Below are 18,432 nucleotides of genomic sequence, written 5' to 3' on the forward strand. Positions count from 1 at the left end.
GTCATGGGTGAACAGGGAGTACAGGAGGGGGCTGAGTACGCCCTCTTTGGGGGCCCCAGTGTTTAGGATCAGCGAAGTGGAGGTGTTGTTTCCTACCTTCACCACCTGGGGACGGCCTGTCAGCAAGTCCAGGATCCAGTTGCATAGGGCAGGGTTCAGATCCAGGGCCTCGAGCTTGATGATGAGCTTGGAGGGTACTATGGTGTTGAATGCTGAGCCATAGTCAATGAAAAGCATTCTTACATAGGTATCCCTCTTGTCCAGATGGGATAGGGCAGTGTGATGGCGATTGTATTGTCTGTGGATCTAATGGGGCGATAAGCAAATTGGAGTGGGTCTAAGGTGACAGGTAAGGTAGAGGTAATATGATCCTTGACGAGTCTCTCAAAGTACTTCATGATGACAGAAATAAGTGCTACGGGGCGATAGTCATTTAGTTAATTTCCTTTCTTGGGTACAGGAACAGTGGTGGCCATCTTGAAGCATGTGGGGACAGCAGACTGGAATAGGGAGAGATTGAATATGTCCGTAAACACACCAGCTAGCTGGTCTACTCATGCTCTTAGGACGCCGTCTGGGCCAGCAGCCTTGCGAGGGTTAACACTCACGTCGGCCATGGAGAAGGAGAACCCACTGTCCTTGGTAGCGGGCCACGTCGATGAAAGTGGACAAAGAAGGGGTTCTTCTACATAGACTATTGTGATCTTCTATGAAGAAGAACCACTTCTAACGAAATCATACTGTAATAGCTCACATATTTACTGTCACAAACTCTGAACTCTGCACAATTGTCACCGACTAGTTGGAGATTCATTTTCATTTTTTCTTGTAGCCCTGGTTGTCCTTAAAAGGAAATGGTAAACACTTAATTGTGAGGTTAAATATAATGGCTGTCATACGTATGAGTCTATCACAAACCTTCAGGGACTGAGGATGATTGGAGTTGTCTTTTAAACTGTTAAATGTTTTATTTAATGTAAAAGCAAATGGCCTCAGAGACCTCACAGCAGCACCTGAGGGCACCTAACCACAATAGCTTTCAATATGACTCTACACTGAGTGTACCAAACATTAAGAAGACTTTCCTAATATTGAGTGGCACCCCCTCAGCCTAAATCCGTTGGGGCATGTCGAACGTTTTCCACCGGGATGCTTTCCCATGTTTGACTCCAGTGAGTCCCACAGTTGGCTGGATGTCCTTTTGAACAATTCTTGATACACATGTGAAACTGTTGAGTGTGAAAAACCCGGCAGCATTGCAGTTCTTGACATACTCAAACTGGTGCACATACCCTGTTCAAAGTTACTTTAATCTTTTGTTTTGCCCATTCACAATCTGAATGGCACACGTACACAATCAATGTCTCAATCGTCTCAAGGCTTAAAAATCCTTCTTTATCATTTCTCCCCCCCTTCATCTACACAGATTTGAAGTGGATGTAACAAGTGACCGAACATAATTGATCATAGCTTTCACCTGGATTCACCTGGTCAGTCTGTCATGGAAAGACCAGGTGTTCCTAATATATTGTACACTCAGTGTATACTATTCAACTCAGTGACAAAGAATGAGTGCAGTGGAGCAGCCTGTTGAGCGAATTCCCCATCCTCCTTATGAGGTTATGAGGTTAGACTGAATTATTAATGCCCGGGGAGCCAGATACATTATTTAATGTTGTATGCCGTGGGGATGGATGTGTAAATAACTAAATAATATGGACACTCTATTTTATGTAATGCAAATTAGACCAGCAATCTCGCCAACCACTATCCTCCTGTAACTGGTGTTACACAATAGACAATATCTGGATCCAGCTACATGGACCCCATATAGTGTTAAGATGTGTGCATGGGTAAGTGTCCCTATCCACGTAACAGTGAAGAAGGTATGAGAGATAAAAATAGGTATTTTGACCTCATTGAGACTTAAAGGTTAAGTAAAAATAAATGAGTAGGGACTGTGTTTTTTCCTGACCATCTGATCTGACCATGAAGGACTGGGAGAATAACAATTATGGAATGTCTCTCCACAGGTCTCTCAGATGTGTGCTCATTTTCTAATCGTGTGGACAGCTAGTTAGCATATCCTCATTTAATTTGTTTCCCAGGTGGCTTGGTGACGCCAGCATTTATTTTAATCGGTGGGGATTCATTACCCGTAGCGCCTGTGAACTAGTTATAACTGAGGTGTGTGCTGAGAGATGAGAGGGGCATGAAGGCTGAGCAAAAGTTTGAATTGGTTAAAGTTGCATATGAATTTTGTTTGGGCTTTGTGTGCGGATTTGTGTGTGCGTGCACGTGTGTGTGTAATTGGGTGGCGGTGGTGTTGATGTTAGGATCTGCTTTGGTACTTAGTTTGTTTTATATAACATAAGCAGCATTTTCTCCAAGACTCTATCCAAGCGGAAAGTGTCTGTCCCTTAAATGAGCGAATGCATGCTACACCCTGAATACAGCATATGTAAATGGAGAGGATGATCAGAGATTCACTAGCAATGCCAACTGTGCATAGCAAACACCTCATTATGTGGTAAAGCAGGGGTGCCACAAAACAGAATTTTTAAAATTTTTATTTAACCTTTATTTAACCAGGTAGGCAAGTTGAGAACTAGCTCTCATTTACAATTGCGACCTGGCCAAGATAAAGCAAAGCAGTTCGACAGATACAACGACACAGAGTTACACATGGAGTAAAACAAACATACAGTCAATAATACAGTATAAACAAGTCTATATACAATGTGAGCAAATGAGGTGAGAAGGGAGGTAAAGACAAAAAAGGCCATGGTGGCAAAGTAAATACAATATAGCAAGTAAAACACTGGAATGGTAGTTTTGCAATGGAAGAATGTGCAAGGTAGAAATAAAAATAATGGGGTGCAAAGGAGCAAAATAAATAAATTAATTAAATACAGTTGGGAAAGAGGTAGTTGTTTGGGCTAAATTATAGGTGGGCTATGTAGGTGCAGTAATCTGTGAGCTGCTCTGACAGTTGGTGCTTAAAGCTAGTGAGGGAGATAAGTGTTTCCAGTTTCAGAGATTTTTGTAGTTCGTTCCAGTCATTGGCAGCAGAGAACTGGAAGGAGAGGCGGCCAAAGAAAGAATTGGTTTTGGGGGTGACTAGAGAGATATACCTGCTGGAGCGTGTGCTACAAGGTGGGAGATGCTATGGTGACCAGCGAGCTGAGATAAGGGGGGACTTTACCTAGCAGGGTCTTGTAGATGACATGGAGCCAGTGGGTTTGGCGACGAGTATGAAGCGAGGGCCAGCCAAAGAGAACGTACAGGTCGCAATGGTGGGTAGTATATGGGGCTTTGGTGACAAAACGGATTGCACTGTGATAGACTGCATCCAATTTGTTGAGTAGGGTATTGGAGGCTATTTTGTAAATGACATCGCCAAAGTCGAGGATTGGTAGGATGGTCAGTTTTACAAGGGTATGTTTGGCAGCATGAGTGAAGGATGCTTTGTTGCGAAATAGGAAGCCAATTCTAGATTTAACTTTGGATTGGAGATGTTTGACATGGGTCTGGAAGGAGAGTTTACAGTCTAACCAGACACCTAAGTATTTGTAGTTGTCCACGTATTCTAAGTCAGAGCCGTCCAGAGTAGTGATGTTGGACAGGCGGGTAGGTGCAGGTAGCGATCGGTTCAAGAGCATGCATTCAGTTTTACTTGTATTTAAGAGCAATTGGAGGCCACGGAAGGAGAGTTGTATGGCATTGAAGCTTGCCTGGAGGGTTGTTAACACAGTGTCCAAAGAAGGGCCAGAAGTATACAGAATGGTGTCGTCTGCGTAGAGGTGGGCAAGAGCGACCTCATTGATGTATACAGAGAAGAGAGCGGGTTCAAGAATGGAACCCTGTGGCACCCCCATAGAGACTGCCAGAGGTCCGGACAGCAGACCCTCCGATTTGACACACTGAACTCTATCAGAGAAGTAGTTGGTGAACCAGGCGAGGCAATCATTTGAGAAACCAAGGCTGTCGAGTCTGCCGATGAGGATGTGGTGATTGACAGAGTCGAAAGCCTTGGCCAGATCAATGAATTTTTTATGAGTGGAGAGGTTGGTTGGGGGTCACGGCGATTTAGACAGCTAGCCAGGCCATCGGTAGCAATCTAGCATAGGATGGAGGTCTGTTATTAGCCACCTCTTGTGTTCCGTCAGTAGATTAGTGGGGTTCCGTGTGGTAGAGGGGATTAATCCAAATCACACAACAACAAAAATAAAAACAATAGATATAGTTATAGAGGCCCAAGAAGAAAACATAATAAAAATAAATAAATTGTCCGATTGTCTATTCAGATAGCAGCCGATAAGACAGCTAACGGTTAGCAGGCCGCAGATGGGCGTTCAGGTAACGTCGCGACAGAGGAGCCAGCCGGATAACTCCTTTGGGTAGATAACGTCGGCAGTCCGTTGTGAAGGCCCGGTGGGGCTCCGCGTAGGCAGCAAAACGGGTCCGGATAGGTGACTGCAGCCCAGGAGTGATTGATGGAACTCAGGAGTGATTGACGGAGCTGGCTAGCTCCGGAATAATTGATGTTTGCTCCGGAAACGACGAAAGCCGATAGTCACACGGATAGCAGCTAGCTAGCTGTGAGATCCAGGTATGAATGTCCAGAGAGCGGTTGAAATCCAGGGACATGGAGAGAAAAATTGGTCTGGTATGTTCCGTTCCGAGCCGCGCTACGCTGCGCCGTACAAAACTGGCGATAGATTTTCGAGCTAAAGGATAGCTGATGACCACAAACCGTGGTTAGCTGAATACTAACGATTTGCCAGTAAAGAAGCTAACTAGCTTCTGAACTAGCTACCGATTAGCTTCTGGGCTAGCTTCTGGCTAGCTTCTGGGCTAGCTTCTGGCTAGCTTCTGGCTAGCTCCTGGCTAGCTTCTGGCTAGTTTCTGGCTAGCTTCTTGGAGTTTCTGGCTAGCTTCTTGGAGGATTACAGATTTGAGGTAAATAATACTTTTTTATAAATATAAATTGGTGAGGCGGGTTGCAGGAGAGTGTTTTGAAGATGAGTTGATGGAAAATTTAAAAAATGTATGTGAAAAAAAAGTTGTATATATATATATATATACATATATATACGGGACACGACAAGACGAGGACAAAAGACGTCTGAACTGCTATGCCATCTTGGAACGATGAAAGATGAGCAAAGACGTGAAGTCTAATTTGTGAAGCTACATATGACATTGAGAATAGACTGATCCAGGGAGACAGACAGCTCAATCCCTGATTTGAATGCACATGTCAAAGGGGGAGCAAATTGTTGAACAAATTGCCCCCCTATGACATCTTTATTCAGTGACATTGTATCCTTGTGAGCTTCTGACAACTTTCTATTCTGTTTGCACCTTGCTCTTTTCTTTGGTAATACCCGGAGAGTCATGGCAACAGTACCAGTGGATTTGTGAAGTTTTCATAAAGGGGATGCAGGTTAATGTATTCTCTTATAAATAGATGGTATTATAACTGTTACTGTAATTTAATTATACCAATGTGTTTTCATTAATTGAATTCCCTTAATCTATTTTATGAGAATTTGTAAGATTCTTGTTTGCATAAAATAGACGGAGACCAGTCTTATCAATAATAGGTAACATAATTTATTCTCGGAGCGCGCTGCCACGTTACCACGAGCAACAGTTTATTTACAATAACATGACGTCATTTCATTGCTTGTAAAATGAATCTCCTCCTCTCGACCGAGACAAAGGGAACTTTAAAAGTTCATTCTAACCCCCTAGCACATATACTGGACACACAACACAACTGAATTAACTTTTGATCCCTCACCATTATCGATCACCACTTAGCTGACAGTTCTAATTAACAGAAAACCTAGGAATGTACTCACTGCCTTATCTAAAACACCCCAGAGCTCAGTTTCGTCGGTTCAACCATAGGTTAACTACCTTATCTGTTTACTTAATCCACAAACCATTCCTTTCTTCCTAGTTGGAATGGTGTTCATTAACTTTAATTACTCCTTGTCCGTGTCACACAATCCCTTCTTATGAACTCGTATTGTAAATTTACTTAGTTTACTTAGTTATTTTAAATACAGTTTCATTTAAAATAAGACTATTGTTCAGTCATTATATCATAATTGTCCTAACAATAACTTACACAGAAGACTAGTTCTGAGCATATTTGAGCAGGTAAGAATTTTAAGATACAAAAACAGAAAGTGTACAGTAATGTGTTCCATTTCATTTGAAGTTTAGAAGAGTCATTTAGTTTTTCTAGGGCAGAGGTTACCAAACTGTGGGGCGCACAGTTTTTTTGTTTGTTTTTTAACTCTTGAAAGTTGTAATAGTAAAATACACAAGGTGACATTTCGAAATTGTGTAGTGCATCATCAGTATTCCTCAGTCATTGCATACCTTAGAGAACTATTTATAACTTGTCAGAAATGGAACAGATCAACTAGCCCATGTCAGCTAGGTTTGTTAGCCCATAGATATTGTAATAACGTTTGAGTCACTCAAATATCACATGAATACACATTAGACATGGCAAAATATATAGAATTGGAAGTAAATGCACTTTAAAACTTCACCTTTTAACCTTGGCACTGTCTCAAACATCATATTTAGGTTCACGCTGTGCCTGATGCCAAATTATAATGTAATTACTTAGCGGGATAGACACCGCTGTCATGGAGGGAGGGAGGGAGGGAGGGTGGGAAAGAGCGAGGGAGAGAGATAGAGGGCAGAATTGAAATGTGAAGGCCGGGCTGGGCCATACACTATATAGACCAGTCAGAGCAGAAAAGAAGAAACTCCAGTCCTGATGATCCAGCTCTCGCCTGATTGGTCCCTGTGGAGAGAAATCAGCATGCTTCATTTATAGCTCCAGTAAGGAATAATATACTGGCAGGTTTTGGATGTTGCAAGTCCCATATCTTTGGCTGTTCTATTAGAAATAGATCCCTGTGCAGGACAATTAACCTCTGGCCCTCGCCATGTGGATCCCTTCAGTAACGGCTTAGCATGGGCCATAAATCAGCTCCCCGGGGTGAAGAAGAGGAGAAACCTATCCCAACTCAACATTCATTACTCTGTTGGCTCTCTGGCTGGGCTGCTACTACTCTCTGCTACCAATTACAATGCTATAGAGTTTCCAGTTTTAGCATATTATCATCGAAATGTAATGGAGGTTGGAGGAGGTGAGCAAGGCTGACTCCTGTGCGTTTGCGCGCCACTGAATAAATCGTCTGGCAGACGATTCGTCTGGCAGCTTAATACGGAATTCCTTAAGTCCACAGTACGTCTGCTATCTGTTCTTACAGGCTTGGAATTAACCATCTAGTTAGTAGACCAAACCTAGTTTTTTTTATGATTGCCTGTAACATTTGAACTTCCAGACAACAAAATTGCCAATGATCTGTAATGGTTTTGGTGTCCTCTTGTTCATCAGCTGTAAAATTGCTTTGAAGCTGACTGTAGTCCGTGCGTCTGCTGCTTAATGGCAAAATGGTCAAATTTGAACCATTTGCTTAATGGTGGATTAGAGTCCAGAATGAGTGTTAAATAAAGCAGTGGACCAGCAGGGTGACCTTGAGGGTCTGGTTCTAGTCATCCCCATCAGTAGCCCCGATGCGTCTCTAGGCTCTCACTGTCGCGCTCCAACTCTGGCTGGGGGAATCAGTGGCTGCCCACTTCTAGCCTGTAATTTTCACAACACTGGGCTAATGTGTGAGATGGCAACAGATGCTGCGAGAGGAGACTGAAGCAAATTATGCCCAAGGGCCTTAAAAGCCCTGGCTATTAAATATAATTTGGAAATATTTTGCTTTTTGGTATGTGGAATGTAGCATGTTGTGATGTATTACAGTACAATAATAATCACAGACCCCTGGTTGCCATCCCTCTCTCCCTCCCCAATGTTATTAGTGTGTGTTTATGTGACTGTGCTTAGGGGATGTGCGCTGTAGTTTATTTGTGTTTTATGGGAAGGGGAATTCTTTACAAAAGCAGGTGGCCATCATTGCCTTTGCCAGGATCTGTGTGTTTATGTGTGTGTGTGTGTTGCAAGGTTTGTTTTTTTATATTTGTTTTTATTTCTATTAGTTTAAAGTTTTTTGTTGTTTCGGTTAGTTTTCCGATCCATTTTACTCATTTTTATTTAGCTAAAGTTTTCTAAAAACATTTATTTCGTTTTCAAATTATTTAGTTTTGGTGTGTGGGACAGAAAGTAGCCTATGCATGGGAGGCTAGGAGCCATTTATGTATTTTTATAGTTTTTGTGTTTTGGGGGATGTCAGTTCTTTCCACTGTGGGGTAGTAATGCATAAGGTGCTCAAATCAAAGTTTATTTGTCACGTGCGCCGAATACAACCTTACAGTGAAATGCTTACTTACAGGCTCTAACCAATAGTGTGAAAAAAAGTGTGTGTGTGGGTGGGGGGTAAGTAAAGAAATAAAACAACAGTAAAAAGACATTTGAAAATAAGAGTAGCAAGGCTATATACAGAAACTGGTTAGTCAGGCTTATTGAGGTAGTATGTACATATAGGTATGGTTAAAGTGACTGCATATATGATGAACAGAGAGTAGCAGAAGTGTAAAAAGAGGGGATGGCGGGTCGTAGGACACAATGCAGATAGCCCGGATAGCCAATGTGCGGGAGCACTGGTTGGTCAGGCCAATTGAGGTAGTATGTACATGAAGGTATAGTTAAAGTGACTATGCATATAAGATAAACAGAGAGTAGCAGCAGCGTAAAAGAGGGGGGGGGGCACACAATGCAAATAGTCCAGGTAACCATTGTGTTAGCTGTTCAGGAGTCTTATGGCTTGCAGGTAAAAATTGTTGAGAAGCCTTTTGATCCTAGACTTGGCGCTCCGGTACCACTTGCCATCCGGTAGTTGAGAGAACAGTCTATGCCTGGGGTGGGTGGAGTCTTTGACAATTTTTCGGGCCTTCTTGGTTACATTGAGGGATAGGTTGTTATACTGGCACCACCCAACCAGGTCTCTGACCTCCTCCCTATAGGCTGTCTTGTCGTTGTCGGTGATCAGGCCTACCACTGTTGTGTCGTCTGCAAACTTAATGATGATGTTGGAGTCATGCCTGGCCATGCACTTGTGGGTGAACAGGCAGTACAGGAGGGGACTGAGCACGCACCCCTGGGGAGCTCCGGTGTTGAGGATCAGCGTGGCAGATGTGTTGCTACCTACCCTCATCACCTGTTGACCTGTTTAAAGGTCTTACTCACTTTGGCTACGGAGCGCATGATCACACAGTCGTCCAGAACAGCTGATGCTCTCATGCATGCCTCAGTGTTGCTTGCCTCAAACCGAGCATAGAAGTGATTTAAACACTCGTGTGCTCGTGTCACTGGGCAGATTGCAGGTGTGCTTCCCTTTGTAGTCTGTATTAGTTTGCAATCCCTGCCACATCCGACTAGCGCCGGAGACTGTGTAGAATGATTCAATCTTAGCTCTGTATTGACGCGTTGCCTGTTTGATGGTTTGTCGCAGGGCATAGCGGGATTTCTTGTAAGCTTACGGGTTAGAGTCCTGCACCTTGAAAGCGGCAGCTCTACCCTCTAGCTCATTGCGAATGTTGCCTATAATCCATGGCTGTTGGGGTATGTACGTAGAGTCACTGTGGGGACGACGTCCTCAATGGACTTTTTGATAAAGGCAGTGACTGATGTGGTGTACTCCTCAATGTCATCGGAAGAATCCCGGAACATGTTCCAGTCTTTGATACCAAAACAGTCCTGTAGTTTAGCATCTGCTTCATTTGACCACTTTTTTATAGACCATTTCACTGGTGCTTCCTGCTTTAATTTTTGCTTTTAAGCAGGAATCGGGAGGATGGAGTTGTGTTCGGATTTACATTTAAATGGAGGGCGAGGGAGAGCTTTGAACTTGTCTGTGTGTGGAGTACAGGTGATCTAAAATGTCTTTCCCCTCTGGTTGCACATTTAACATGTTGATAGAGATTTGGTAGAACTGATTTAAGTTTCCCTGCATTAAAGTCTCCGGCCACTAGGAGTGCCGCCTCTGGGTGAATGGTTTCCTGTTTGCTTATTTCCTTATACAACTGACTGAGTGCGGTCTTAGTGCCAGCATCTGTTTGTGGTGGTAAATAAACAGCCATGAAAAGTATAGCTGAGAACTCTCTAGGCAAGTAGTGTGGCCTGCAATTTATCACAATATTCTCTAATTCAGGCGAGCAAAATCTAGAGACTTCCTTAGATTTCGTGCACCAGCTGTTGTTTAAAATATGCACAGACTGCCCCCCCACCCCCACCCCTCGTCTTACCGGAGTGTGCTGTTCTATCCTGCCGGTGCAGCGTATATCCCGCTAGCTGAATATCCATGTCGTCATTCAGCCACGATTCCGTGAAACATGGGATATTACAGTTTTTGATGTCCCGTTGGTAGGATATTCGTGATCGTACCTCGTCTAGTTTATTGTCAAATGATTGCACTTGGAATTGCAATTGAGTAATATTAACAGTAACGGCAGCTTTCCTACTCTCCTTCTGCGGGTCCTGATGAGGCATCTGGCTGTTCGTCTTCTGCGTCGCTTCCTTTTGCGGATATTTGGGATGTCTGCTCTGTGGGGTGTTTGGAAAATATCGTGAGGTCCTGCTTGTTGTTGAAAAAGTCTTTGTCTAATCCGGGGTGAGTGATCGCTGTCCTGATATCCAGAAGCCCTTTTCTGCCGTAAGATACGGTTGCAGAAACATTATGTACAAAATAATTAAGAAATATCGCGAAAAGAACACATAATAGCACAATTGGTTAGGAGACCGTAAAACAGCGGCCATCTCCTCCGGCGCCATCTTGTTGCCTGGGTCAGGTCATAGTTTAGGTGTTTAAAAGTAGACTCAGCGAGATGATGAAGATTCACATAGTAAACAGTAGTAGTGGGTCAATTTCCCAACAACCAGGAGCGTTTGTTCCATTGTTGTGGTCCCGTAGCATGCACGTTGTAGCAGTGTGAAGTGCACCCCATGCACATGCGCAGCTACTTCTGTGTGAGAGAAAAGTCTTGCATCATGCTCATCTCAATGGGATGAGCATCTCAAGGGGCAATTTTAAGCAGATGACTTTTGCCATTCAAAGTGTGTCGCATTCTGAGGATGAAAATTGTCTGATTTGCACCTACATGCCAACTGCATGAACTTTACAACAATCATGTGATCAAAGGTCATGAAGTATTGACTGCAGTCAATTGCAAGTTTGTGCAGTTGCTCTTCCCCAACCTCTTCCTGCAGCCATCACCTGCATTGTGGGAGGCTCTATTGTCAACCAATCATTAGGGTGTGTTTGTTTGACTCACGAGAACGTGAACAAAGACATGACTGAAACAGGAACCAATTAGCTGCGATTTACAGTGCCTTCGGAAATTATTCAGACCCCTTGTCTTTTTTCACATTTTGTTACATTACAGCTTTATTCAAAAATGGATTCAATAGTTTTTTCCCTCATCAATCTACGCACAATACGCCACACTGATAAAGCCAAAACAGGTTTTTAGACATTTTTGCTAATTCATTCAAATAAAAAAACTGAAATATCTAATTTACATAAGTATTCAGACCCTTTTTTCAGTACTTTGTTGAAGCACCTTTGGCAGTGATTACAGCATTGAGTCTTCATGAGTATGACGCTGCAAGCGCGCTTGGCACATCTGTATTTAGGGAGCTGCTCCCATTCTTCTCTGCAAGATCCTCTCAAGCCCTTTCAGGTTGGATGGGGAGCGTTGCTGCACAGCTATTTTCAGGTCTCTCCAGAGATGTTCGATAGGGTTCATGTCCGGGCTCTGGTTGGGCCACTCAAGGACATTCAGAGACTTGTTCCTAAGCCACGCCTGCATAGTCTTGGCTGTGTGCTTAGGGTCATTTTCCTTTTGTATGGAGAACCTTCGCCCCAGTCTGAGATCCTGCGCGCTCTGGAGAAGGTTTTCCATCAAGGATCTCTCTCTATACTTTTCTCTGTTCATCTTTCCCTCCATCCTGACTAGTCTCCCAGTCCCTGCCACTGAATAACATCCCCACAGCATGATGCTGCCACTCCAATGCTTCACCGTAGGGATGGTGCCAGGTTTCCTCCAGACGTGACACTTGGTATTCAGGCCAATCTTCAATCTTGGTTTCATCAGACCAGAGAATCTTGTTTGCTTTTTGGCAAACTCCATGCGGAGTTGTCAAGCTGTCATGTGCCTTTTTACTGAGGAGTGCCTTCCGTCTGGCCACTCTACCATAAAGGCCTGATTGGTGGAGTGCTGCAGAGATGGTTGTCCTTCTGGAAGGTTCTCCCCCACTCCACAGAGGAACTCCACAGCTCTGTCAGAGTGATTATCTTGTTCTGGCCCTTCTCCCCAGATTGCTCAGAAGCCAGCTCTAGGAAGAGTCTTGGTGGTTCCAAACTTATCCATTTAAAAATGATAGAGGGCACTGTGTTCTTGGACCTTCAATACTGCAGACATTTTTTGATAACCTTCCCCAGATCTGTGCCTCGACACAATCCTGTCTCGAACCTCTACGGACAATTTATTTAACCTGATAGCTTGGTTTTTGCTCTGACATGCACTGTCAACAGTGGATCCTTATATAGACAGGTGGGTGCCTTTCCAAATCATGTCTAGTCAATTGAATTTACCACAGGTGGACTCCAATCAAGTTGTAGAAACATTTCAAGGATGATCAGTGGAAACAGGATGCACCTGAGCTCAATTTATAGTCTCATAGTGAAGTGTCTGAATACTTATGTAAAAAAATATTTTGTATTTATTTGTATAAATTTTACAAACATGTCTAAACCTGTTTTCTCTTTTCCATCATGGGATATGGTTTGTAGATTGCTGTGGATTATTATTATTTTAATCCATTTTAGAATAGGGCTGTAACGTAACAAAATGGAATACTTTGCGAAGGTACTGTATATGTACAGTGCATATGTATATATATATACACACAAATACATTTGATATTCAGACATTATAAACAATGGCAACACTGCCATGTTGATCTTAGCCTTGCTGTTGGAAAACTTTCAGTAGATGCACCTACCCCGACTTGTCGTCTACAGTCAGTTGCTTTAGCCTTACTACTCAAACTCGACCGCATCTGCGGTGCTGTTCGTGGCAACGTCATCTTGCCGAATCTACCTTGAAATTATAAAGCCAATCTCAATGTGACCTGCCAGATTCAGAAGCTTGAAAACCCCATTACAAAAAAAGCTGACCATAATTCATGATGGTTTTTATTTTTTATTTTTTTAAATAATGGTTTCAGTATAGTTAGTTTTTATAGTAATTATTTAATTTAAGTTTACTAGTAATAGAAAGAGGATCAGAGGGATATCGTGGTGAAATATAGCCCAAATGAGCCAGTACACAACAGCACTGTAATAATAACTACTGATAGTGGAACGTTTCTGAAGTGAAGGCAGGTGTTGTTGGGGATTGATGGTGGGTTCTCACCTACTGCAACAATCCCTTTATTCTCTATGGAGCTTCAGGTTATCATCAGGAAAATACAAACAGATGCAATTACTGATTTATGGTGGCCATGGCTGAACTCTGTGTCCATTTTGGGCTTAAATCTTTTCAATCCTAGGAAATCTAATTAAATGTGATTATGTGCAGTCCATAAAACAATCTAATTCATTAATCCCTTGATATTGAATGCCATTTACTTCATCATGTGTGACCTCCCACTTAATGTCATCTCCTTCTCTCCCTCAGCAGCAGGCTGCACCTTTGACGAGGATTCTGAGCCCAGTCTGTGTGACTTCACCCAAGGGGAGGAGGATGACTTTGACTGGCAGCTCTTCAGGACACACAACTCACCCTACGCCTCTTCTGACCTCCTGCGTGGTGAGTTCCTGCTCTTATTATGCTTCAGAGTATTGAAGTATTCTCAGGTGCTAACCTGGTATCCACTATGGTATCCAATGCAAGTATCACTTTCACTTTGTGGATGGGGTATCTGTATCAGCAAGTATAAGAAACAAGGACTGGGGGGTGAGACATCTCGAGTCTTAATGTGTGATGTTATCCTCCCTGGATTACAATCCTTAGATTATCAGTGTGCTAGCCAACAACACTGCCTTTCTAAGCAGACAGTGCCTGCTCTTCTTAGGTGCATGTTTGTTCAAATGAGATGCTGAAGCTGTCCAGAAGCTGTGGGTGTTTTGGAAAAACTCCAAAGTGTGGAAGCCTGCCTAGGATTATTAAAACCTCTTAGAGCTCCCCCCCCCCCCTACTTTGTGCAATTTCCACCTGAAGACATACCCAAATCTAACAGCCTGGATATGAACCAAGGATATGCATAGAACCAAGGATATGCACAGAACCAAGGATATGCATATTATTCGTACCATTTCAAAGAAAACACTCTGAAGTTTGTGTAAATGTGAATTGAATGTATGAGAATATAACACAATAGATCTGGTTTAGATAAAACAATGAAAAAAACGATATGTTTTTTTATTTTTGTATCATCTTTAAAATGAACAAGATAAAACAAACATTCAGATAGGATGGTGGGGACAATTTCGGTGAAAATTATAAGAGGGCAACAGTACTTTGTGCAAAGTTTCAGAATGATAACTTCCAAAATGAGTGTGCTACATGACATTTATCATGAAGTCACCCAGGTGTCCCACACAAGTAGCCCAAATGTACCAAAGTGGCCAAATTGGTGAAGGTATACATTTTGAACCAAATAACTATATACAAAATACCAAAATGGTATTCTAACACACCCCCCCCAAAAAAATTGAAAAAAAGAATTATTAATTCAAAAATATATGAAAAAAATATAAAAATATAAATATATAAAAAATATATTTATATATACATTTACAAAATAACATGGGTAACTATTTACACACTTTCAATATTTGGAAGACCCTCAGTCCTCTATCAAATCAAATCAAATCAATTTATATAGCCCCAGCCTAAAACCCCAAACCGCAAGCAATGCAGGTGTAGAACCACGGTGGCTAGGAAAAACTCCCTAGAAAGGCAAAAACCTAGGAAGAAACCTAGAGAGGAACCAGGCTATGAGGGGTGGCCAGTCCTCTTCTGGCTGTGCCGGGTGGAGATCACAGTGGTTGTAGAGGGTACAACAGGACAGCACCTCAAGAGTAAAAATGAACAGTTTAGGGTTCCATAGCCGCAGGCAGAACAGTTGAAACTGGAACAGCGCTAAGGCCAGGTGGACTGGGGACAGCAAGGAGTCATCATGCCAGGTAGTCCTGACGCATGGTCCTAGGGCTCAGGTCCTAGAGAGAAAGAGAGAATTAGAGAGCATACTTAAATTCACACAGGACACCGGATAAGACTCCCATTCGGAGTCAGTGTCACTGTGAAAGAAAATGTTCAGTTAGAATAGTTTCACATATGAGCCCTGTATCAACAGGTATAATAAACAGATATATACACTGCTCAAAAAAATAAAGGGAACACTAAAATAACACATCCTAGATCTGAATGAATGAAATATTCTTATTGAATACTTTTTTCATTACGTAGTTGAATGTGCTGACAACAAAATCACACAAATTTGATTTCCATTGATCATTTTTATCAACCCATGGAGGTCTGGATTTGGAGTCACACGCAAAATTAAAGTGGAAAACCACACTACAGGCTGATCCAACTTTGATGTAATGTCCTTAAAACAAGTCAAAATGAGGCTCAGTAGTGTGTGTGGCCTCCACGTGCCTGTATGACCTCCCTACAACGCCTGGGCATGCTCCTGATGAGGTGGCGGATGGTCTCCTGAGGGATCTCCTCACAGACCTGAACTAAAGCATCCGCCAACTCCTGGACGGTCTGTGGTGCAACGTGGCATTGGTGGATGGAGCGAGACATGATGTCCCAGATGTGCTCAATTGGATTCAGGTCTGGGGAACGGGTCTGGGGAACAGTCCATAGCATCAATGCCTTCCTCTTGCAGGAACTGCTGACACACTCCAGCCACATGAGGTCTAGCATTGTCTTGCATTAGGAGGAACCCAGGGCCAACCGCACCAGCATATGATCTCACAAGGGTCTGAGGATCTCATCTCGGTACCTAATGGCAGTCAGGCTACCTCTGGTGAGCACGTGGAGGGCTGTGCGGCCCCCCCAAAGAAATGCCACCCCACACCATGACTGACCCACCGCCAAACCGGTCATGCTGGAGGATGTTGCAGGGACCAGAACGTTCTCCACGGCGTCTCCAGACTCTGTCACGTCTGTCACGTGCTCAGTGTGAACCTGCTTTCATCTGTAAAGAGCACTGGGCACCAGTGGCGAATTTGCCAATCTTGGTGTTCTCTGGCAAATGCCAAACGTCATGCACGGTGTTGGGCTGTAAGCACAACCCTCACCTGTGGACGTCAGGCACTCATACCACCCTCATGGAGTCTGTTTCTGACCGTTTGAGCAGACACATGCACATTTGTGGCCTGCTGGAGGTCATTTTGCAGAGCTCTGGCAGTGCTCCTCCTTGCACAAAGGTGGAGGTAGCGGTCCTGCTGCTGGGTTGTTGCCCTCCTACGGCCTCCTCCACGTCTCCTGATGTACTGGCCTGTCTCCTGGTAGCGCCTCCATGCTCTGGACACTACGCTGACAGACACAGCAAACCTTCTTGCCACAGCTCGCATTGATGTGCCATTCTGGATGAGCTGCACTACCTGAGCCACTTGTGTGGGTTGTAGACTCCGTCTCATGCTACCACTAGAGTGAAAGCACCGCCAGCATTCAAAAGTGACCAAAACATCATTCAGGAAGCATAGGAACTGAGAAGTGGTCCGTGGTCCCCACCTGCAGAACCACTCCTTTATTGGGGGTGTCTTGCTAATTGCCTATAATTTCCACCTGTTGTCTATTCCATTTGCACAACAGCATGTGCAATTTTTTGTCAATCAGTGTTGCTTCCTATGTGGACAGTTTGATTTCACAGAAGTGTGATTGACTTGGAGTAACATTGTGTTGTTTAAGTGTTCCCTTTATTTTTTTGAGCAGTGTATATAGAGAGTACAGGGAACATAAGGTTGAATACATTATTATGACCTGCTAGATCTACTGTCTCTTTTATATTATGACATTTCAGCTAGATCTACTGTCTCTTATATTATGACAGACCAGCTAGATCTACTGTCTTTATTATATTACAACAGACCAGCTATATCTACTGTCTCCATTTCACTTTGGCCATTTGTTGTGTGGGCCTGCCCTCCCCTCAACAGCCTCAAATAGGCTATTTCATGTGGGTTGGGGTGGGGCGGCAGACACACGCATCTCACATTTCATGACATAACATGTTTATATATTGCTTCTAAAATAAAATAAAAAAATCACAAATAATATTTTATTATTAATTTCAAACAAGGGCATTAGCATGATAAGAACTTACCAGTCCAAAACGATGTCCTCTCTCATTCAAAAAATATTCCTCCACAATCGCTAAATGAATTGTCCTACAACAATCTCTGTCTCACCTTCCCAAATCAATTTATTCTAAAATTGTGTGTACATCTGTATATCTATACTTAGATTTAGCTTTCCCTGACTTAGTCGCCATAATGATTGTTATATAAACAGCTGAATCTGCGCGTTTACCAAACAATTGCAGTGCGTAATATGTGTTTCTCCTTCCGGTATGAAACTTCAATAGCGAATGACTCACTTTACGCTGGAGCTTACTACATGGGTTGGTCTTGCAACACATAAACATGGCCTATTGCCGTTAGCTCAGCTGATTGGCTATCTACCCAGCTAGATTTCAAGACGATCAGTGGTCATTTGGTTAAGACAGTCAATCAATGAAACAGTGGGCAAATCATTGGTGCACAATGATGTCATGACTTGTTGTCTTCAAATCGGTTTCTTTCAGTCAATACCTCCAGGGAAATGGCCCATCACTTTTGATTGTGTTACAAACAAACCAGTTGATTGCAGTGAAACCAAACATGACTGGAAAAGTCACGTTCTGTGTGGGTTATTTACCTGGAATGTGTCGTCGAAAATGGAATGAGACGGAATTCACTACACAAGCGGTTCACAAAATGTTTCGTGTTAGGCTATAAAAACGGATTTTATCAAACAAAAGATCATGCATTGTGTAACAATGAGCATTGGAATTGCAAACAGACGAAGATCGTCAAAGGTAAACAACTTATTTTAATGCAGTTTGTCATTATATTACGCCTGTGCTGGTTAAAAAAATTTTTTTTTTTATGGGGCTCTATGCTCAGATAATCGCATCGTATTCTTTCGCAGTAAATACTTTTTTAAATCTGACAACGCAGTTGGATTAGCAATATTCTAGGCTTTCGATACATGTGAGACACTTGTATTTTCATTCATGTTTAATATGACTATTTATGTAGCGATCACCGTATGTTGTGGAATTTCAGCCCGCTAGTGGGTTCCGTGCGTAGAGAGGTTAATGGG

At 42.9% G+C, this 18,432-nt stretch overlaps 1 protein-coding gene across 3 annotated transcripts in view; it reads left to right on the forward strand.

Moving 5' to 3' along the window:
• LOC112235448 (receptor-type tyrosine-protein phosphatase U) overlaps positions 1-18,432 on the forward strand; it is a 323,340-nt gene that overhangs the window by 73,499 nt on the left and 231,409 nt on the right. For 2 of the 3 annotated variants that reach the window (XM_042304415.1, XM_042304418.1), the window contains exon 2: positions 13,729-13,860. In XM_042304415.1, the coding sequence (XP_042160349.1) occupies positions 13,729-13,860 (132 nt within the window). The remainder of the gene's footprint in view (positions 1-13,728; positions 13,861-18,432) is intronic. The other variant, XM_042304417.1, reaches the window with a different exon arrangement.

The sequence above is a fragment of the Oncorhynchus tshawytscha genome, linkage group LG23 (assembly GCF_018296145.1).
Source record: "Oncorhynchus tshawytscha isolate Ot180627B linkage group LG23, Otsh_v2.0, whole genome shotgun sequence".
NCBI classification, from domain to species: Eukaryota; Metazoa; Chordata; class Actinopteri; order Salmoniformes; family Salmonidae; genus Oncorhynchus; species Oncorhynchus tshawytscha.